The sequence below is a fragment of the Phoca vitulina genome, unplaced genomic scaffold (assembly GCF_004348235.1).
Source record: "Phoca vitulina isolate PV1807 unplaced genomic scaffold, GSC_HSeal_1.0 scaffold44, whole genome shotgun sequence".
NCBI lineage: Eukaryota > Metazoa > Chordata > Mammalia > Carnivora > Phocidae > Phoca > Phoca vitulina.
Genome location: NW_022589747.1, coordinates 172,773 through 194,912, shown reverse-complemented (window position 1 = coordinate 194,912; position 22,140 = coordinate 172,773). Strand labels below are relative to the sequence as shown.

Sequence of the window (22,140 nt, the reverse complement as noted above, 5' to 3'; positions counted from 1 at the left end):
AACACCCGAGGTGCTGGACACACCCCTGAGCTGGGAGACTCAGGGTCTGTAGCCACCTGTGCTTCCCCAAGGGGCATCCAAATCCCCGACTTCCTGTTTTCCTAGGAGCCCTGGAAGCCTCGCTGCTGTGAGGACCCCCCCACCCAGGCAAGGCAGTGGGGCTCCTGGTCCTGCGGTGCCCTCGCCTCACTTCACCCACAGCCCACCAGGGGAGGTGTCCCAGCCTCTTGCCTTCACTGGGACCATGTCCAGAATCTCCCAGGGCTCTCTGGGAGAACTTCCGACAGCTCCGGCCCCTTCCTCCTCCTTTGCCAGGGGCTCACATTCGAGGGGCTGCAAGAGAAACACCGTCCCATCTCCCCCAACACTCTGCAGGGCCTAGATGCAAAGGCTGACGTCCCCAGCAGCAGCTCAGACCTCACGGGGGGGCTGGCTGGAAATGCAGGCTCTCGAGCGACGCCCCCCTCCCCAAACGCTTTTGTTCAGGAAGGCCCTGGAGCCCCCTCACCTGGGCTCTGAGTCGTGGCAGGCAGGGATGCCCGCACAGGCAAATGCACAGGAGAAATAAGACAAAGTTAATACTCCCAGGTGCAGAAAAAGGAAACAGATTTTCTCCTCCCTTTTCTTAGCACATTCTCTTTAGAAAACATGTAAGTTCTTTCCCTACCTCTTTTTGCGTCCATCTCTTTGACAGCTAAAGAAGCCTCTGGCCAGTTGTACCACCCAGTTAGATCCCTCTCCCTGCCTCCTCCCCCTGCCTCCCTGGAACATGGCTGGCACGTGATCCCCACGGCCGTGGGGACCCCCCGCCGACCCGGGACAGCTGGGGGCACTGCGCCACACCTGGATCTCCCGTTCATCTCTAACATAAAGAGAAACTAGCTTCTGTATGACCGGAGCCCTGTGATTGGGGGTTTCTTGTACTTACAGCAGAGCCTGGTCCCAACCAATGCGGTCTGACCACCACCCCCCCACCTCACAGATAAACCGAGGCACCACATGGTTGAGTGACTTATCCACGGCCACACAGAGCCAGGTGGGTGTGGGTGCCCCTCTCGCGGAGCCTCAACCAGCCCACCGACGCACTGGGTCCCCAGGGGTTGAAAACGAAGACATCCGAATGACTCAGCTCTTGACAGCACCCAGCATGCCCTCCCAGCCTCCTCGCAGGCCAGAGTAGGTCCCTGTGACACCAGTTCTAGTTCAGGACCACGGGGCATGGCCACGGGGCAGGGGCCACCGCCACCCTGGATTTCATGTTTCTGACCAGATGCACAGATGGAGGGACGTGCAGATGTACCAGGGGATGGGCTGGCGGCCCAGACTGTCTTGGGGTGCTGTCTGCTCAGCGGACCCGACCATTTCCTAGCACAAAGGGGCGGAGAGGCAAGGCCAGAGACAAAGGTGCTGGTCTCAAGAGCCTCCAGGTGGCAGGTCCCCTGGAAGCCACAGGCAGCGTCCACACGCCACCCGAGGGAAGTCACACGGTAGTTACAGGGTCCGGCGAGTCAAGTTTCTGTGGATCTGCTCCAATCGGAAGGCCCAGCCTGTGTCTGCCCAGGAACCCAGGCTGGCTGGGGCTTGTCGGCCTCGAGCAGCCTGGTGGTTCCACCCTCACATCTGGGAAGCCAGAGGCCACCACACTGAGACCAAACCCAGGATAAAAGCTCACGTGAGGGACAGGCATGGCCCTCAACCCTCCCAGCTGAGGCTGGACACTTGGGACAGGGACCCCAGTCCCATGGCCACGTGCACGCTCGGGCAAGAAGAGACGGGGGCTGCCTGCACGCCGTGAGAAATGAGAAACTGTTGTAGTCAGGAAGACATGGGGTGGCTTGTTACACGCAAAAGATGAGCAACACACCAGTTTATGCTATATCCTGAAGACAGACAGACATCACCCAACCTTGTGAAGTAGTAACCCCAAACTGAGTTTCTTCTATTCATTTTGACCTTCCATTGTAGGAATTGAGGCCAGCTCCAACCGGGTCACCACTCACGGACACCCCAGACCCCTGTGGGTTTTGATCAGAGACTTACTGGGACCAGGGCCTCTGAGGGAGGGCCCAGGCTAGAGGGGGCTAGGCCAGAAGGTGCTAGAACAGTCCCGATGGCAGCCAGGGCCATGGCGCCTGAGCCTCCCTCCAGCCTCTGGCCTCCCTGGCTTCAGGCCCCAATACAGGCATCTCCTCCCCAGGAAGCCATCTCCCGAGTCAGGTCTGGGCCGCTCGGCACCCAGGGCATGCCCGGCCCAGCCTGACGCAGGTCAGCCTGGCTTCCCAAGAGCGACGTGGGGACAGGGATGTGTCCACCTCTAGCACCACACCTGGCACGCGGCAGGTGCTCGGGGGGGATATGTAGTGAATGAACAGGGTGGCATTATGAATCTCTAGACTTCTGGAAGCTGAGACCAGGAGCCTTTGTAGACTCTGTGGGTCCACAGAGCCTGCTGCCCGAGGCGGTCTGCGCCCTGTTTCCCTGGGCCCTGCCCCTTAGGGGGTGGCTGCAGGGAGGAGAGACGCCCTGCCAACTCCTCTCCCCTCCGCCCCCATCCCACTGCGCCGTTCCTGCCTGTCACCCCGCCCCAGGGGTCTGGAACAGCCTCTGAGCTCCCGCCTGCTGCCGCCCTCCTCACCATCTGGGGACCAGCCCCACAGAGCTGTGCTGCTGACACAGCCACACTGCCCCAAAATAGAACTTTGTCACCCCGGCCTGCCCTGCTTTGCGTCAGCAACACCTCCACCATCCCTCTCCCCGGGCCCCCTCCTCACTCCCCTGCTTCCTCCTCCTCCCTTCCTGCGCCCCTCTCCCCAGTGCAGCCCAGCTGCTGCCCTGTCCCGCTGGCCCCTGCCAGGGCTTACTGGTCTGGACCACCTCGAGTTCCTGCACCCACAGCCCCCTTTGCTGGGGCCCGCTCAGGAGATGGGGACCCTGCGCTGGGCCACAGGTGACTGGACGGCGGTGGCCATTGCTCCCAGAGGGACACAGAGACCTCCTCCCAATCCTGACTCTTAACTTGCTCAGAGAAACCACTCTCCAAATTGGGAGTGAATCTCTCTCTGTCCTTGGTGACACAGGACTTATGCTCTCAGGGCCCAGCCCCACGGCTGTAAAGCAGCCCCTCAGAGCACCAAACCGGTCCAAGTAGTGGGGGTCTCCAACCAATCTCAACAGGTTCCCGCCTCTGAACCTATTCCTTTTGAGAGGTACTCACTCTTTTCTCCTCAATCCCTCTGCCCCTACTCGTTTACGGGGTTGAGATTCCCTAGAGAAGTATCGTGCCAGAATTTCTTTCTCCCCGAAGGGGAAGATAATTCTAGAATCTGACAGCAGCGATCAAAATAGCCAACCAGCGGAATTAAATGACCCTCTGATGTCTTTTGTTTGCTCTGTCTCTGGCGGGACCACAGCTGAGTCTGGTGACACCAATCATTTATTCCTGTTGGATCAGCTACCACCCGCTTTCTGGGCAAAATCCTCAACTGCTATTGATAAAATGCACAGTGCACCTCCCAACAAGATTTAGATAGATCCCTCAAAACCTCTCTTTAGAATTAATCAATGCCATATAAATAAAGAAGCCCTTTGGGGCATCCAGCCCAGGATACAGAATTTTGAGGCTCAGGGCCTCACAATCCCCTGTACTAGTCACAGCCCTACTTTACCTGGGAGGGAACCCAATGGCCAGGACCTCTGAGCAGTAAGTAAAGTCATTACCCCTCAGGACCCTGTTGTTCCTAACTCCCACGCGTTCCCACTGAAAGCAAAGTTTCCACATAATTGACCTAGGGGGTGCATGGTTTAGTACTCCAGGCAACAAGTTTCCATGGCGATTGACCTATGGGGTGCATGGTTAGTACTCCACTCGGTAAGGACAGCCAGTGTCTTTCTGCCTTCACTTGGGAAGAACAGCAGGATAGCTGGGCAGTCATGCCCCAGGGTGACACGGAGGGTCCTTCAAAGGCTGATTCGGATGACACACAGTTTCCCGCAGCCTCGACTTGGTTACAATGTGTAGATGACTTGCTCTTCTGCTCCCTGCTTGGACCTCTTCACAGGAAGGCAGCCTCCCCCCGTCAAAACTTTTGGCCTGAAAGGGACCTACAGTCTCCAAAGAAAAAGTGTAGTTTGTTCAAACTCGGTTTTGATGCCTAGAGCATCTGATCCTGAAACAAGGACATCTGGATCCAGATGAAACCCTTCACAGCTGCTTAATGTTGAATCCTTGTGACAACTGACAGAAAACTCCTCCAACCAAGGCGGGTGCTTAAGGATTTGCTGGTGGTTCTTATTTAAAGGATGAAAACGGTCAGTATCGTGCTGGCGTGCTACTGCAACCTCTTCCCGAAGTCACGGAGAAGAACCGTTGGCTACTCCAGCCCGGCATTCTCACCTGAGCTTGCGCCTTGGCCAAGCGCAAGGCTGCAGACATTTATACTGATGGCTGGCATGCCTCTGGGATGGCTCAGGACTTTGGAACGTTACGGAAACTTCAAGGCGTCCTTACCTCCAATGGGATAAGATTAAAAATGGTTCCTCTGGGGGAGCCTGGTGGCTCAGTCGGTTGAGGGTCTGACTCTTGATCTCAGCTCAGGTTTTGATCTCAGGGTTGTGAGTTCAAGCCCTGCGTCGGGGGGGGGGTGGGGGGGGAGAAAAAAGGCTCCTGTGTCCAAAGCTTATTAGCTACCACACTTCTGCTGCTCTGGCTGACATTAAGGTTCCCGGGCGTCCCAGACTCGACTCCCTGGAGGCTGGAGTAAACCACCCCACTGATATTTCCGCCAAAAACACTGCTCTCAAGCCAAATCTCTGCTGCGGTCCAAAGAGACATCCTCCCAAATGATAATTTGGAAAAACTGACAAGAGAGGCCCAACAACTGGTCCCAAGAAAGGAAAAGCAATATTGGAAATCTAATAATTTTGGGATCCATAAAGAGAGAACTCTGGTTTAGGCCAAATAACAATCTGGCCCTACCAGAAACTCTACAATTCCCACTACTTACCACTGTACATGCATTAAACCATTGGCCTACTGACAAAATGGTAGCATTCATGAACCGACATCGGTGTGCAAATATGAATAAGGCCACAAGTGCCTTCCTCGTTTGTCCCAGCTGCCCGAAGTATAAATCCAGAGAAACCAGTTCATACGAATGAGCCTCATACAGGTTTCCCATCTCATGGATATCAATATGTTTTAGTCACGTCTCCTTTGCTTTCTCGCTGGACCAAAGCTTCCTCTTCTAGATAGGCCAACACCTCTTCTGTGGTTAAAATTCTGTTAGAGGGGCGCCTGGGTGGCTCAGTCGTTAAGCGTCTGCCTTCGGCTCAGGTCATGATCCCGGAGTGCCGGGATCGAGCCCCACATCGGGCTCCCTGCTCAGCGGGGGGTCTGCTTCTCCCTCTCCCTCTGCCCTGCTTGTTTTCCCTCTCTAGCTGTCTGTGTGTCAAATAAATAAAATCTTTAAAAAACAAAATAAAATAAATAAAATTCTGTTAGAAAAGATTATCCCCAACCTAGGGAGCCCCTGTCACACTTTCTGGTTATCTGGGAACCACGGGCAAGCCCGAGCAGTCTGACTGGCTCTACACTACTTCCCCTGCGCATACTGGGCTCAGTCCTCAGGGTTAATCAAATGCGCTAACAGCACTGTTAGGTCTCAGGTGGCAAAACTCGTAAAGACCTTCCAAATACCTTGGCCTCATAAAGCACGGCTGTGGGCCTCTACATCTCGGGTCCACCCCCTTGGGAGCTCACAGATTCTCACACTTCGAGGCAGTCACGGGGCGTCCAGTACACACTTACACACCTCCTCTGACCCACAGTTGATAAAAAAGGAGATATGTTTAATATGGTAAAGGCCTAACTACTCCGATTAAAATAGTCCTGCTTTGGGGGAGCACTGTTCACAGTGCGTCCCTGGGACACAGTGACCTGGAGCATCACACCTTGCAACCTGGAGATTTTGTTTGTTGGAAGAGACACCTCTAGAAAGACTCTTCAACCTCCCTGGAAAGACCCTTATCAGGATCTGCTACCCAACCTTGTGTGGACACACTCCAGGGGACCGACCCTTGGATTCAGGGGATGTATCGAAAGAAAGCGCCTTGCACGCCATCTAGTGCAGAAACCTTGGAGGCCAGAAGGCGGTGGGCTGATACATTCATGTGCTAAAAGAAAAAAAAAAAAAACTGTCAGTTGAGAATCTTACCTCTGGAAAACTGTCCTTCAAAAATGAGGGGAAAATGAAGACATTCCCAGATAAACAAAAGCTGAGAGTTCATCACTAGGTCTTCCCTGCAAGAGATGCTCAAGGAAGTCCTTTGGGTAGAAAATGAAAGGACACTGGACAGTAACTCAAAGCCAAAGGAAGAAATAAATTTCCAGTAAAGGTAAAAATACATGGACAATTATAAAAGCTAGTGTGAAATAACAGAGAATATATATGTTGGTTTCTGCCCCTGACTGCTGACACAGAGTTCCTAAATCTCTTGGGATTTCCTGGGTGAAAGGAATGTCTTTTGTTCTAATAAGGGGATTCTGAGTGGGCTCCTAGATGGCTTTAGGGGGAGGGCTGGTCACCAGAAAGATCAAGCCATGATTAGGAGCATGGAGTGTTCAGCCCTGCCCACCCCCACCCTCTGAGAAGGGGAGTGGGGCTAGAGAGTGAGCTAATGATTGATCATGACTACGGGATAAAGTCACCATAAAAATCCCTAACATATGGGGTTGGGAGAGCTTTGAGGTCAATGAGTATATTCACGTACCAGGAGGGGGACACAGGCCCACTTCACAACTTCTAGCTCCTGAGGCTCATGATCTTTCCTGACTTCATTCTATATATCTCTTCATTTGGCTGTTCATCTGTCTCCTTTGCCATATTCTTTTGGATGATAAAATGGTAAACTTAAGTGTTTCCCTGAGTTCTATGAGCCATTCTAGCAAATTATGAAACCCAAGGTTCAGGGTTGCGGGAACTCTGATTTATAGCTCTTTGGTCAGAAGTAAAGGTTACAGCTGGAACTTGAGATTGGCAGCTGAGGTGGGGGCGGTCTTGTGGGTCTGAGCCCTTCCTTGTGAGATCTGACAGTAACCCCAGGTAGATGATGTCGGAATTGAAGTGCCTTATGGGACACTCAGCTGGTGTCACAGAGAATTGCTTAATGTGTGGAAAAGCCACACATCTTATGTCAGAAGTATTGTGAATGTGCGATAAAGGAGAAACACAGAGGAGTGTGTCCTTCCAGCTCAGCTAGTCTTACTATAACCTTGGTTTGTAATTCCACCAAATGGTTCAGAAATCCATCAAGTGGGATTTATTTCTGAAATGCAAGAATAGTTGGATATATGAAAATCAATCACTGTAATACACCACATTAACAGAAAAAAAAAAAAAAAAGACCACAATTGATGCAGAAAAAGTATTTGACAAAATTCAACATCCTTTCATGTGAAGAAAAAAAAACCACAGTCAACAAACTAAGAGTAGAAGAAAAGTACCTTGGATACTAAAATACAGATATGGAAAACCCACAGCCAACACCAAATTCAATGGTAAAAGACTTAAAGCTTTTCCTCTAAAATCAAGAAGATGAAGATGCCTGCTTTCACCAACATAGTACTGGAAATCCTAGCCAGAGCAAGTAGGCAAGAAAAGGAAATAAAAGGCTTCCAAATTGGAAAGGAAGAAATAAAATGCTCTTCTTGCATATTACATGATCTTATATGTAGAAAACCCTAATAATTCCACTAAACACACACACACACACACACACACACACGAGAATTAATAAATGAATTCAGCATAGTAGGTTGCAAGATACACAAAAAATCAACATACAAAAATCAGGTGCATTTCTATACACTAACGATAAACAATCTGAAAATGAAAATTTAAAAATCCATTTACATAGCATCAAAAAGAATAAAATACTTAGGAATTAGCATAACCAAGGATGCAAAACACTTGTGCACTGAAAACGAAAATGCATTGCTGAACACAATAGAGGCTCTCTCAGCCTCAGCACCATCTTCTTGAAAACCTCCACGCCATGCCAGCCAAGTGGAGGAAGAGGCAAACGCTCAGTATGAGAAGAAAAAGAAGAAAGAGGAGGCCGAGGTCCAAGTAAACTGCTAGCTTGTGCACCCATGGAAGCCACAGGAGTGGAAACAAGGAAAGCCAGAGGCCAGGGACGCTGGTACCAATCAGTGGACCGCACGCCTACTTTCTAGAGCTTGAGTCAATGAATCTAGAACATCCATCACCATCTGACTGCAATGACCACCTTTCAGAGGCCCACCTTGTTCATACCAAAACAGTCCCTTTTGGTCCTTTGCCCTGGACCTGTGACTTTCAGGACTAAATCTGTTTTCATTTGGGGCCGAATGTAACACGTGTACAATAAATCATCTCTTCTGCTGTCGCAGCTGAAGGAAAAAAGCAACAACTAAAGACATTCCTGGAAAGACATTCCATGTTCATGGACTGGAAGATTTAATATTGTTAAGGTGTCAGTACTACTCAAAGTGATCTACAGATTAAATGCAATCCCTATCAAAACCCTAATGATATTTTTTTTGCAGAAATGGAAAAAAATCCTTCCTAAGATTTACATGGAATCTCAAGGGACCCCGAATCCTAAAAAAGAACAAAGTGGGAAGACTGGACTCACACTTTCTGATTTCAAAATCTACAACAAAGCTGCAATCATCAAAACAGTGTGGTACTGGCATAAAGACAGACATACAGGCCAATGTAACAGACAGCCCATAAATACACTTTTGCACGTGTGGTCAAATGATTTTTTGACAAGGATGTCAAGACTATTCAATGAGAAAAGGACAGTCTTTCCAAAACATGGCATTGGGAAAACTGGATATCTACATGCAAAAAAAATGAGTTTAAACCCTTACACCTAAGGCCATATACAAAAATTAATCCTACAGGGATCAAAGACCTACACCTAAGAGCTACAACTATAAAACTCTGAGAAGAAGAAACCACAAGGGGCAAACTTTACGACATTGGATTTGGCAGTGACTTTTTGGATATGACACCAAAGGCACAGGAGGCCAAAAAAGAACAGAGTATGATTGGATTTCATCAAAATGAAAACTGTGTGCATGACAGGACAGGGTCAACAGAGTAAAATGCAACCCATGGAATGGAAGAAAACATCTGCAAATTACGTATCTGACAAGGGATTGATACCTGGAATATATAAAGCACTCCTAGAATTAAAAAAACAAAAACATAACCCAATTAAAACATGGGCACAGAACTTGAATGAGAATTTCTTCAAAGATACACAGATGGCCAACAAGCACATGAAAAGATGTCCAACATCACTAATTACCAGGGAAATGAAAATAAAAACCAACTGAGGCGGCACCTCACACCCATTAGGACGGCTACTATCAAAAAACCAGAGGAGACCAAGTGTTGGAGAGGATGTGGAGAAATTGAAAGCCTTCTGCACTGTTGGTGGGAATGTTACACGGTGCAGCTGCTGTGGGCAAGTGTGGCCGCTCCTCAGAAAATTAACCACGGACTTACCATTTGCCCCACAATTCCACTTCTAGGTATATACCCAAAAGATCTGAAACCGAGGCCTCGACACCCACATTCAAAGCAGCATTATTCATGATAGCTTCAAGATGGAAACAAGCTAAACCTCCATTGATGGACTGAATAGATGAACAGAAGTGGTACGTATGAACAATGAGGTATTATTGGCTCCTAAAAAAGAAGTAAGTTCTGACACATGGTCCAATATGGATGTACCTTGAAGATATTAAGTGAAATAAACCAGATACAAAGAAACAAATACTGTATGATTCCACTTCTGCGAGGTACCTGGAACAGACACATGCATAGAGACAGAAGGAAGACTGGAACTGACAGGGGCTGGGAGAGGAGTGGGGGGAGGCAGGGTAACAGGTGCAGAGCTTCAGCGTGGAAAGATGGAAGAGAGACGATGGTGGGGATGGCCGCACAACACCCCATGCACTGAGTGCCACCAAGCTGTGTACTCCATGATGGTTCAAATGGTACGTCTTATGTCATACAGATTTTACCACGATAAAGAAAAACACATCAGTGAGCATCACGAAAGGCCTTCTCCCTGCGACTCGGGTCCACCCCGCCCTGGCTTTCCGTGGAAACGCCCTTATTCTAAGGAGCCCAACCCCGTAAAGCCGTAAGGCCTGCCGGGAGCCCTGGGCCCTTCCGTCATCCACACATTTAAGAACATCTTCGGTTTCACGTGGAGAGAACACATCGGGGCTCGTCTCCTGCCGTGCGGAGTCAGCACCTGCGGGTGGCGGGCAGCAGGACCGCAGGACGGGAAGGGCTGCAGGCCGGCCCTGCATGGTCGCAACAGCACGTTCCCCGGAACGCTGCGCGGACGCCCCACACGCCTGTCCTCCGTCCAGGGCGCAGCGGCGGCGGCGGGTGGCGAGCGGGGGACCCCGGCACACACGCACCCCCGGACAGACGGCGGGGTCCCTGCGCTCCGCCCGGCCCCGGGGCCCCCCGCCGCCTGCCCCGTCCTCATGGGGCTGCGGGAGCCTGAGACGCACTGGCCCGCCTGAGGCGCCCCCGGCCGCCAAGCTCTCGGCTGCCACCGACGTCACGACCCCCGTCGTCGTGGAGACGAGGCCCAGCACCGGAAGCGGCGCGCGCGAAATGACGCGCCGCGCGTGCGACAGGCCCCCGGCTGCGAGGGCGAGCGAGCTCCACGGCTAGGGCGCCCGGGCTCGGCTCGGGGCCTCAGAGCCTGTGCGGGAGAGGGCACTCCGCAGCGGGGGCGGCGCGGGATGGAGGATGAGGGAGGCCCCGGCGGAGGCTGGGCCACACCCCGTCCGCTTCCCTAACACTAACCCTACTCCTAAGCGCCGCTCCGCCGTCCGGGACCCCAGTCCCGGGCCCTGCCCTCCGCGGGCTGACCTCAGGCACGCGCCTCGACACATGCAAGCGCGCGAGTCCCACGGCCCCCGCGGGCCCCGCGTAGTCCGGGAAACCCGGGGCGCGTCCAGAGGCGGGGCGCTCGCGGATTGGCTGGAGGCGGAGGTGGGCGGGGTGTGCCGCGCGGGAGGCGGGGCGCGGAGGGGGGCGGGGCGGGGCGCGCAGATTGGCGGGATTCAGTGAGAGGAGGTGGGCGGGGCGATGCGCGCGGATTGGCGGGAGGAGGGGCGCGTCGGCGGGCGGGCCCCGCGGTGATGGACGGAACGGGCAGCTCGTCGATTGGTCGAAGGCGGTGATGGGCGGGCACGGGCGAGAGGCGGAGCGCGGGGGTGGGCGGGGCGGCGCGCGTGGATTGGCGGGAGGCGGAGGGAGACCGGCGGTGCGCAGCTCGGGGGCTGAGGTCCTGCGTCCCGGGACCCGCGTGGCGGCGGCGGCGCCAGGGCTGGGGCTCCGGTGTCCGCGCGTGGCGGCGGGCTGGGCGGCGTCTCGCAGGCTCCCTGCTGCACGCGCCGAGCCGAAGCCAGAGCGCGGGCCGGGGTCGGCGGGGCTCCTTCCGGGGCCGCGGCCCGGCTCCGCACGTTCGGGCCGGAAGTTAGTTCAGGTTCCGCCGTGGCCCAGAGCCGTGCGGCGGAACCAGGGTACAAGCGCCTGGCAGCCGCGCTGAAAAGGTACACGGAAGAGGAGAGACTGAGCCGTGCACTGTCGACCGTCCGGTGGCGGCCCGGGCCGCTGCAGTCCGGGAGCTCGTGTCGCAGTCACCGGGGGCGGACCGTAAACTCACAGTAGGTTCCTAGTGAATGCCACGAAAATCAGAATGGGAGACGTAGGAGCGCCAGGGGAGGGTTGACAGTGAGGTGTGAGCAAAGAGCGGGGAATGGGGAGCCCCCGAGTCTGCAGCGTGCGGGCAGGAGCCCGGGAGAAGAGCTGGGGCAGATCTCAGGCCGTTGTAGGGACTCGGGGTTTCCGTCACGGAAATGGGGAGCCTTTTCAGCAGAGGGGTGACTGGTGTAGATTTTGTTTCATTTTTATTTAAAATAAGCGTATTATTTTCTGGTAGCTTATGTAAGGCTGGCCTCGTACCTGAGATGGGGCAGGTGCTGGGGGCAGATGGCATGTGGGATTTGAGAGCCAGGTAGTTGTCCAGGTAGAGGTGTGAGGCAGGCAACGGATGCATGGTTCGGAGAGGGTTTAGGCGAGCCTCAGGTGAGAGCAGCGTTTCCCAGCTTTCCTTGCCTCCGTCTTTGGAGGAGCATGACACGGTGACCCGTTGGGATCCAGCAGCGGTGATGTGCTGTCTGAACCATGTCTGGGGTGGGCTGCAGCTGTGCCGTCCTCCTCCCACGCCGGTAGGTGCAGGGGAGACACGGCGGGAAAGCCGGGGGCTGGGCAGGGGCTGCAGGGCTACATCTGTGTTTTCACAGTTGACCGCCTCCTCCCGGCCCGAGCGCAGGGGTCTGCACACGTGTAGCACAGCCATGTTTTCGGAGCAGGCTGCCCAGAGGGCCCACACTCTCCTCTCCCCACCATCAGCCAGCAATGCCACCTTTGCCCGTGTGCCCGCGTCCATGTACACCAACTCCTCCCAGCCCTTCAGGCTCGGGGAGCGCAGCTTCAGCCGGCAGTACGCCCACATTTATGCTACCCGCCTCCTCCAAATGAGGCCCTTCCTGGTGAGCCGGGCCAAGCAGCACTGGGGTAAGTGATGTGTTCCGGGAAGTGCTTCCTCCCCACCAGCCCAGAAGGGACTGGGGGGGGGGGGGGGCGTTAGAAATGTCATATGAGCGACCAGGCACAGCTGGAACCTTCTTTGGTTTACCCCATTTCCCAGTTATCTTGGGAAAGTCAACCTCTGTGCCTCAGCTTCTTCAGGTAGTTAACGAGGGTTAAATTAAGGAACAGGTGGCTTTAAGGGGAGGTTTAGTTCAGAGGCTGGGTTGGGGTGGGGCTTCATTCTGGTGGGAGCAGTGATCATCTCTCTGGTGTAGGGATGTTCCCTGCCTGGAGTGCAGGTTACGTGCTTGTTTGCCCACGTGTGGCCATCCTGTGTCTCAGTGCGGCAGGCCAGGTACCCGGCACTGGGAGCCCAGGTCCGTGAAGACGTGCCTCCCCCCTCAGGGGGGCTCCCTGTGTGTCTGCTGCCCCTCTGCGCCCACCGTGCTGATTGGGCGTGAATCTCCTGTCCCGTGGGCTCTTCTGTCTTTCCTAACCCAGGGGCCTGGGCAGGGCGCATCTTCTTTCTTCCCCACTTGGTCCGCGACCTGTCCTGCAGTGACATTATTCCTAGTGGCGAACAGCTTCAGCTTTCGGGCGGGGCCGCATTCCTCAGTCTTACCGTGGATCAGAGTGGCTTTCCAGGCGGCTTTCAGTTCATCTGAAATGTTTACGGGTGGGACTGTGTCCTAGCCATCCATCCCTGGCCTTCGTGGTCCCAGCTCCGGTCTCTGCTGCGGGGAGCAGTGGCGCTCAGGCCCGTCCCACCGAGCCGACGGGATCGACTCTGGTTTCGTTACGAGCAACAAGGAGAACTAGACCATCAGATCTGTTAGGGATGTCTCGGGTCCCTAGTGCTGTTCGTGTGTCCTCCGCCATGTAATGGGGTCTCCTTCCTGTGGCTCCCAGTGGCCTTGCCTCGCTTTCCTGGAGGCCCTTGGGGACCCCTCCTCGGGCCCCGTGTTACTGCCTCCGTTTCGGTCCTTTACGCAGCACCCGCTCTGGTGCGGGTTTCTCCTGCTGACTGACGTCTGCGCAGTGACAGAAACACAGCCCTCGGTCTGCGCGCAGACGGCTCAGGAGGTCAGAAGGTGGCCCCGAATGAATGCAGCCTCGGCTGGGCGGCGGGCGGCGGATGCTGGCCTCTCCCGGAACGCCTGCGAGGGGATGCCCCGCGTGGCCGGGCTTTCCGACCAGAGTTCAGCCTTGGGACCGTGTGTCTCTCTCTTGAGCTTCCTGAACACGCGAAGCCCTTTCTTGCTGGCATTCCCTTCGCCTGGCACGCTCTTTCCCCGTCTTCCCTCATGACCGCAGCTTCAATGTCACGCGCTTCGAGAGGCCACGTCAGCCACCGGGGCTTCCTCCTACCTTCTGCCTCGGCTCCCACGTGTCTGTGGCACTTGTCACAGTGGCTGACCCCTTGTTGACTGCTGTCGTCTCTCTCCCTCTGGGTCGTAAGCTTGGTGAGGGGGGAGGATGGGCCGTGCTGCTTACTCGATGCTGGTGCCTGGCCCGATGTCCGCTCGCCGTCCAGCTGGACAGATGTCCTGCCCTCGACACAGGGATGTTTGGTTCTGCCTGGTGCTTGGGTGCGCACGGTAGATCCCAGCTGTGCAACCTTGGGCGTGCCACTTAACCTCTCTGCGCCTCTGCTGCCCCAGCATGTGGGGGGGCAGTAGCGTCTACCCTGCGTGTGGGCAGGCGCGGATGAGTTTCACGGCCAGTGCTCGGCACAGACCCCAGGGGTTGAGAGGGGCTCAGCAGACAGGCTCTGGAGTCTGCTGTTTCCCTGGGTGTCTGGCATTTCTCCCTGCTGCTGGCGCCCTCCTTATCTCGTTTTGAACTACTAGCCTCCACTTCCCAGGGTGTGTATCTGTGGAATGTTCTCGGTTATTCCGGGGCAGAAGGGGCAGCTGGGCTCTGGAAGGGGCTGGTCCTGCGGCCCCATCATCCCATCAGGTCCTGGCAGCATTTTTCCCAGGCTCCGGTCTTTACTGCCAAACCCACAGGCCTTCTGGGACTTGTGCTCGTTCCTCCGGCCTGCCTGGGTGAGCCCTGCACCCCGCGCCACTCTCCGGTTTTTAGGGCAGGTGCTTCTTTCTAAGAGTGAGTGTTGCGATTTAGGTGTAAGTGACATAATACTCCGTATCGGTCTCCCGGTTGTTCTTTGTTGTCAGAGACGATAAAGTCACAAACCGAGCAGCTTAATGCGCCAGAACCGTGTTCTCTGTCCGTTCTGGAGACCAGAGGTCTGAATGCAGGTGTCGGCCGGCCGGGAGCACGTTTTCCTCGGCTCTCCCAGGTTCTGGCGGCTGCCCGCGCCCCTGTCTCTGCGTGTCTGCCTTTCTTACAAGGACCTGGGATGCAAGGGCCCGGCCACATCCCTCTATCCTCCTGGGGCTGAGTCTGCTCGAGTCGGGGGGGGGGTCCCTGTACTTGATGTTCTCCTTCCCCCCCGGAGGCCCGGCCCGTGGGCTGCGGTGCGTGGGGAGGCCTGTGCCCTGTCCCAGGGTGGGAGGGGAGGCCGCTGGGTCCCTGAGCTCGTGCCCGTTATGCCCAGGTGATGGAGTCCAGGTAAAGAAGCTGTGTGAGCTGCAGCCTGGGGAGAAGTGCTGTGTGGTGGGGACCCTCTTCAAGGCCATGCCGCTCCAGCCCTCCATCCTCCGGGAGATCAGCGAAGAGGTGAGGCCGGCACGCTGCCTTGGGGGCACCGATGGGACCACCAGCCGTATGCCCAGGGAATCAGAGCTGGGCCTCTGTCCCCGGGGGGCTGGGGGCTGCAGTGCCATCTTGCTGATGGGGCCTGGGAGCCTTAGGACCCAGCCTCCGGCCCCAAGACTCCCCCCAGTCTCTGTCTCCCAGCACAACCTGGTCCCCCAGCCTCCTCGGAGCAAGTACATCCACCCCGAGGACGAGCTGATCTTGGAAGACGAATTGCAGCGCATCAAACTAGAAGGCAGCCTTGACGCATCCAAGCTGGTCACAGGTGGGGGGGCGGCCCGCGCCTGGAGATGCTGCTGCTTCCCTACATCCCCAGAGCGTGGGTGCAGGGTCGGGCAGCGTGTGAGGCCCAGGGAGGCAGGAAGCAGACCCCCGGCCCCGAGTCCTAAGTGAGGCAGAAGAGAACTGGCTGGTTGTGCTTTGGGGGTGCCTGAAAGGAGGTGGCCTCCCTCCTGCAGCCTGACGCTGTCGCTCCCCAGGGACAGTGCTGGCCGTGCTCGGCTCCGTGAGAGACAGCGGGAAGTTCCTGGTGGAGGCCCACTGCTTCGCAGGGCTGGCTGCTCAGAAGCCCGCGCCCCCTCTTGACACGGACAGGTGAGGAGCAGGCGCTCGGGGGCCTGGCCAGCGGCCCGGGGGAGTCACAGTGGCTGGGCTCCATGCCCCTGCTCGCCTGTGACCAGGGCAGAGCTCCGCCAGTGGCCGGGTGGGGCGGCGGGGAGACACCTGCTTGCTCGGCACCCAGGAGGACCCCGACTTCTCCTGCAGGTTTGTGCTGCTGGTGTCTGGTCTGGGCCTGGGTGGAGGCGGGGGCGAGAGCCTGCTGGGCACCCAGCTGCTGGTGGACGTGGTGACAGGGCAGCTGGGGGACGAGGGGGAGCAGTGCAGCGCCGCCCACGTGTCCCGGGTCATCCTCGCCGGGAACCTCCTGAGCTACAACACCCAGAGCAGAGATTCCATCAACAAGGTACGGCCCCCGCCCGCCCGCGCGCCCTCTTTCAAGCCCCTCCTTCCCCAGGGAGAGGCGGGGTCTCGAGTGTCTGGTGGCCGGTGCCCCGCAGTGCTGCTGGGGTCTCGGCTCCGGCCCTGCTTTCTGAGGGCGGCGGGGGCCTGTGGCACAGAACTCCTACCATCCCCGAGCAGTGGGGCTCCGCTCTCTGCCGTCCGGCTGGGGCTCAAAGTGTCCCTTTGCTCTGAGCCTGTCTTGGGGCCTGACAGCCTACGGACTTCTATCCCCAGGCCAAGTACTTAACCAAGAAAACCCAGGCAGCCAGCGTGGAGGCGGTCAAAATGCTGGATGAGATCCTCCTGCAGCTGAGCGTGAGCGAGCTGGGGGCTGGCCGACGATGAGCTTGGAGTCTGCCAAGCGGCAGCGGGCACCGGAAGGCGGGCCAGGGAACGGGAGGAAGGGGGATCTGGAGGGCACCGGGCCCTGCAAGCTCCCCTGCCCCTGTGCCCTCCAGGCGTCGGTACCCGTGGACGTGATGCCAGGCGAATTTGACCCAAGCAACTACACGCTCCCCCAGCAACCGCTGCACCCTTGCATGTTCCCACTGGCCGCCGCCTACTCCACCCTCCAGCTGGTCACCAATCCCTACCAAGCCACCATCGATGGAGTCAGGTAGCCAGCTGCAGCCACACCCCCATCTGATCCCTGGCCTGGTGCTCAGGAGCACTGAGAGGGGAGGGTTGGGTCCAGGGCCGCAGAGGGCCCACTGGATCTGGGCTCCTCCTCAGAGTCGGCTTGGAACACCCGCCATGAGAGTGCCTGGTGAGCTCTGGGCTGGCTCCGTGGGAGGACCGGCAGTGGCCCCCCCAGGGTGAGGATCAGCTGAGCCTTGCCTTGCAGATTCCTGGGGACATCAGGACAAAATGTGAGTGACATTTTCCGGTACAGTAGCATGGAGGACCACTTGGAGATCCTGGAGTGGACCCTGCGCGTCCGTCACATCAGCCCCACAGCCCCTGACACGCTAGGTAACGGGACTCAGCCACGTGGGGTGGCGCCAGAGGGCCAAGGGAGTCCTAATCGGGGGCCTTGATGCCCAGAGGGTTTGCAGCCTGGATTGGCACTCACCAGGCCTGCCATGACCTAAGGGAGAACCCAAAAGCTTGACACTAGTTCTGGAACCTCCTCTGGAGTCTTAGCTCTGTCTGCAGCCAAGGCCCTGTGTGGGGCCACAGGCCACGGGGAGCATACTGGGAGCTCCGGCTGGGCAGAGCCCGGCGCCCTGCCACAGTGCCCACCCAGCAGGGCACACTGACCGGACCCCAGGGCCGTGGGGCCGTGTCACAGCGGGCAGGGCTGCTACCAGCGTAGCCGGAGCATGTGTGAGGGGCAGGGGTAGGGCGCCGCACCCTGACCGTGTGCCTTGCGGAACTGAGAAGCCTCAGCCGCTGTGGGCTTTCTCCAGGTTGCTACCCTTTCTATAAGACCGACCCATTCATCTTCCCGGAGTGCCCTCACGTCTACTTTTGCGGGAACACCCCCAAGTTTGGCTCTAAAATCTTCCAAGGTGAGTCTTGTGTTCTGGGGGCCCCGGGTCTGGGCTGTCACAAGGGACTCTGTCCTGGGGACAGGGCTCACAGAGGAGACCTCACGGGAGTCCCCAAGCCCCATGGGGTAGGTGGCCGGCCTAGTGGCCAGCTGACTGAGCACGTCTGGGCAGGGGGCTGATCGGCCCACACCTGTGCAGAGGCTCAGCACCCACCTCTGGTCAGCAGGGCTTTAGACTCTGACCTTTATGCTGCCCTCGGCCCTTCCGGAGCTTCTGTGGCCACCACTCCCACGGGGCTGATGGGGAAATCCTGTTTGCTTCTGGTGACTTCCCTTGGAGCCAGGGTCCACCCAGAACCTAAGTGGGGGGGCTGTGCCTGTGTGGCTTCTTTACAGGCCCAGAGGACCAGAGGGTGCTGTTGGTGGCCGTCCCCGACTTCAGCACCACACAGACCGCCTGCCTTGTGAATCTGCGTAGCCTGGCCTGCCAGCCCATCAGCTTCTCGGGCTTTGGGGCAGAGGACGAGGACCTGGGGGGCTTGGGTCTGGGCCCCTGATTCACAGAAACCCCAGCTAGCCGTTCTGTGCAACACTGACCGTGCAGCGGCATTTGCTTTATAATAAAAGCCTGATCGGGGCGCCTCGGTGGCTCAGTCCGTTGAGCATCTGACTCTTGATTTCGGCTCAGGTCGTGGTCTCAGGGTCGTGAGATTGAGCCCCATGTTGGGCTCTGTGCTGGGCGTGGAGTCTGCTTGAGATCTCTCTCCCTCTGCCCCTCCCCCTGCTCTCTCTCTCTCTCTAAAATAAGGAAATAAAATCTTTTTTTTAAAAAAGCCTGACCGGTGTGCTGGTATTGAGCTCCCAGGCAGAGCTGACGCTGGCCGGGGCCACTCGCGCGGCATGCCGCTCTCCCTCCTCCCCGTCCCCAAGTGCTCAGCCACACGTCTGCCGTGAGCTTGCTTTATTGGTGCGGCTGACGGGGCAGATGGCTGAGGAGTCCGTGCGCGCCGGGCCGTCCGCCGCGGGCAGGAGCTTCCTGCACAGCCGGGCTCCTCGGTGTCGGTCTGGGCGCGGCCCCTCCCGGCCGGGCTACCCCGAGGGCAGGGGGCTCCCGCTGCTGGTGGCCGCTGAGCTGGCTCGGGGCTCAGAAGTCGCCAAAGTTCACTGTGTAGGTCTCGGCTGTGGTGAAAGGGAAATCTGGGGCCCTGACCACCACCACCTCCTCCTCCTGGTCCCCCTCCTGCTCCTCGTCCTCCTCGGGCCCCAGCTGTGTCCCAAACTCCGTCACCACCTCCGTGTAGGTCTCCGTCTCCGTCTCCGACTCCTCCCAGCCCGCCGCGGTGGCCTCGGGCGCCAAGTGCCAGGGCCCCCGGCTGGCGCTGGGGGCGGGGGACGGGGGGAGGGCGGGGGCGGCGGGCGGCGTGGCGGGGGGGGGCGCCGGCGTGGCGGGGGTGCCGGGGCCCGGGGTGGCCGTGGCGTTGAGGCGCCGCAGCCGCATCTGCTCGCGCATGCGCAGCCGGTACTGCAGGCGACGCCGCTGCATGCGCCGCTGCTGGGGGGTCATGGGGCGCGAGGGGTCGATGTGCGGGATGGGCCGGTTCCCGTTCAGGGCCATGATCTCGCGGATGCGCTTCCAGTTGGAGCGGGCCAGGATGAAGTTGCACTGGGTGGCCCCGATGTCGTAATCCACGTTGCAGGTCTTGGCACTCGGGGTGTAGCCCTCGGCGTGGGCCGTCACGCGGTACTCACCCGGATTCAGGATGCGCCAGTAGTCACCCCCGCTCGCTGCAGAGGGAGGCCGGGTGCTGCCGCCCAAGACGCCCCCTCCCGGCCCCCAGCCCTCCCTCCGCCTCGGCTGGACCCTCTGGGGGTGCGTCTGGCCAAGACCTCGCACAGATCTGGCGCCCCACCTCGGGAAGGGGGGGCGGCGGGCGCACACAAGGTACCTGTCTTCACACCGTGGTTAATGCCGCTCACGGAGATGGTGGCATTGGCGATAGGGACGCCCTGCTCGTCCGTCACGACCCCCTTGATGCCACGGTGAACCTGCAGAGGGAGGCAAGGCCGGGTGTCCCCAGGCAGGCCCCACCGCGTGGCGCAGCTCCCGTGAGTCCCCCGGGGGCCCCAGCCCTGCGCCCCCGCCCCCACCTGCTCCATGAAAGTGAGCAGAGCCTCCTTGTTGTTCTCCCACTCTCGGGGCAGCTCGCTCTCGTGGGGGAACTTGTCGCAGCCCAGGTAGACGGAGAGCTCCAGGCAGTTGGTGTGCAGGTAACTGAAGTCGTTGATGGCTGTGCAGGGCAGACAGGGCCGCAGTCACCCGGGCCCCCAGACACGCCCCCCGGCCCCTCCCAGGCGGACTTACTCCCAGACCGGGGGTTCCACTTGGCCCCGTTGACGATGCCCACGCCGCTAGTGTAGTCCTGGGCTTGGCACCCGCCCCGGTACGGCTCCGTCATGGTGAGGTGGGCAGAGGCGAAGGAGATGGCCAGCCAGCGGAAGATGGCGTGGTCCGGGGTCTCCTGGGCCTCAGACACCTCGTCCTCGTCTTCTCCCCGGGCCGCCGCCATGGCCGCGGCCAGCAGCTGCTCCTGGGTGGGCGTTCGGGCCATGTCGTAGGGGTAGGACACGAGCCGCTCACCGCCATTCAGGTTGGCCCCCAGCACGAAGGGGTTCTTCTCCATCCAGGCAATGATGGCCCGGACCTCCGTGGACACCTGGGGACGGCCACTGCGTGAGCTCTGAGCCACAGCCTCCACCATCGCCCTCCTTGTAGACCGCCCCCCCGGGTACTCATGCCCCCTCTGTGCCCCCAAGCCTCACCAGGCTCAGCGCCTAGCCTCAGTCACGCGCCCGCCCACCCCCAAGTCCGGACAGGACCCCAGGGTCCAGGCCGCTCCCCCAGGCCTGCTAGCCAGGCTGCCGCCTCACCGTGGCATCTGGGGAGAGATAGCGTTCAGGAATTGGCAGGTTATTGTTGGGGACCCGGTAGGGGACCCATTTCCTCTCCTCTGCTCCCCAGAGCACAGAGTTGAGATCTGGGAAGTCTTCGTAGATGTCAAAACCCTCCTCAGTCCACAGCCCCATCGCCCAGTTCCCAAACTCGGAGCCCTGGAGGAACCAGTGGGGTTGGCGTCAACCTGCCCCCCCCCCCCTGGCCCGGCCCGGCCCCGCCCCCCCCCCCCACCCGCCAGCCCAGCGTCCACCCTCCCACCCCTCCACTCCCCCCACCCACCATCTGCGCTGCCACCTCGTAGCCGTCGGGGTTCAGCGAGGGCACCAGGTGGATGCGCGTGTCCTGCACCAGGCTGCGCACGCGCGGGTTCCCGTCCCGGTACTCGCGGCACAGGTACTGCATAAAAAGCAGTAGCAGCTCTCTGCCCAGCACCTCGTTGCCGTGGATCCCAGCCGTGTATCGGAACTCGGGTTCCCCTGCAAGGGCAGGAGCCTCAGCAACCACCCGGGCCCTGGAGGAAGGACCCACGCGGGCTCACACCCAGGGGAATGGGGGCCGCTGAGGCTTGTGGGGCCCAACAAGGCAGACTGGGACCCCCAGAGAGGCTCCTGAGACAGGCACAGGGACCAGCTGCAACGCCAGGGCCTTGCTCAAACCCATGCCAGGGAGGGCAGGCTTCCAGGGGGCTATGGGGCCCTCACCCAGCTCGTGATCCCCAGGGTTGTCCGAGATCTCCATGGCATAGATCTTGAGCCCGCGTGAGCTCTTTCCCAAGCTGTATGTGCGGGTGATGGTGGGGCACTCCTCGTTCACCACCTTCATCAGCTGGGCGCGGGAGAGGACACTGGATTACACAACCCGCCGCCCACGGAGGCAGCCCTGGATGCAGGGAGCGCCAGGCCTCTCCCAGGCCTCTCCCAGCACCCTGGTCTGCTCCACGGGGAAGGCGTCTGTGGTAGGAGAGGCCCGGCAGGCGACCCCAGCCCCTCTCGGGTACCAGCACCAGAGAGAGAGGTTTCCCTTCCCTGAGGCGACGGCCGGCCAACCTCCCTCTCAGGCAGGCCGGGTCTGGGATGGGAGCCCTGAACACAAGCTTCCCCGTGAGCCCTGACCCCAGCCTCCGGACAGGCCTCCACGGCCCCGGGACAAGCGCCCTACCTGGCGCATGTCCTTGTAGCTGTGGTGCCGGAAGTCCAGGTTGTCAGTGGTCACCACCTCGTTCTGTGCGTAGTAACTGTGGACAGCTGCCGGAGGCGGGCGGGGCCCTGAGCTGTCCACCTGCCAGCCACGCCCCC

The 22,140-nt window shown here is 58.6% G+C and overlaps 2 protein-coding genes across 5 annotated transcripts in view; one reads left to right on the top strand and one right to left on the bottom strand.

Moving 5' to 3' along the window:
- The first annotated feature begins 11,408 nt into the window (after nt 1-11,408).
- On the top strand, nt 11,409-18,713 carry POLD2 (DNA polymerase delta 2, accessory subunit). Of its 4 annotated transcripts, none has more exons than XM_032430603.1 (11): nt 11,409-11,635; nt 12,389-12,662; nt 15,238-15,359; nt 15,540-15,663; nt 15,878-15,992; nt 16,164-16,362; nt 16,635-16,715; nt 16,859-17,016; nt 17,245-17,372; nt 17,810-17,911; nt 18,289-18,713. In XM_032430603.1, exons 2-11 carry the CDS (start codon nt 12,443-12,445, stop codon nt 18,447-18,449), a joined length of 1,410 nt encoding a protein of 469 aa, XP_032286494.1. In that variant the 5' UTR covers nt 11,409-11,635; nt 12,389-12,442; the 3' UTR covers nt 18,450-18,713. The 4 variants fall into 4 exon arrangements, with proteins under 4 accessions (XP_032286494.1, XP_032286493.1, XP_032286495.1 ...); XM_032430602.1 differs by having other exon boundaries at nt 11,409-11,749; XM_032430604.1 differs by having other exon boundaries at nt 11,410-11,749; nt 12,498-12,662.
- Nucleotides 18,714-18,844: 131 nt separating this feature from the next.
- AEBP1 (AE binding protein 1) overlaps nt 18,845-22,140 on the bottom strand; it is a 12,948-nt gene continuing 9,652 nt past the window's right edge. Inside the window, exons 10-17 of the mRNA XM_032430499.1 lie at nt 22,004-22,089; nt 21,547-21,670; nt 21,125-21,321; nt 20,821-21,000; nt 20,255-20,606; nt 20,041-20,180; nt 19,839-19,938; nt 18,845-19,677 (exon numbers count right to left, since the gene is read on the bottom strand). Of these exons, the coding sequence (XP_032286390.1) occupies nt 19,037-19,677; nt 19,839-19,938; nt 20,041-20,180; nt 20,255-20,606; nt 20,821-21,000; nt 21,125-21,321; nt 21,547-21,670; nt 22,004-22,089 (1,820 nt within the window). The 3' untranslated portion in view covers nt 18,845-19,036. The remainder of the gene's footprint in view (nt 19,678-19,838; nt 19,939-20,040; nt 20,181-20,254; nt 20,607-20,820; nt 21,001-21,124; nt 21,322-21,546; nt 21,671-22,003; nt 22,090-22,140) is intronic.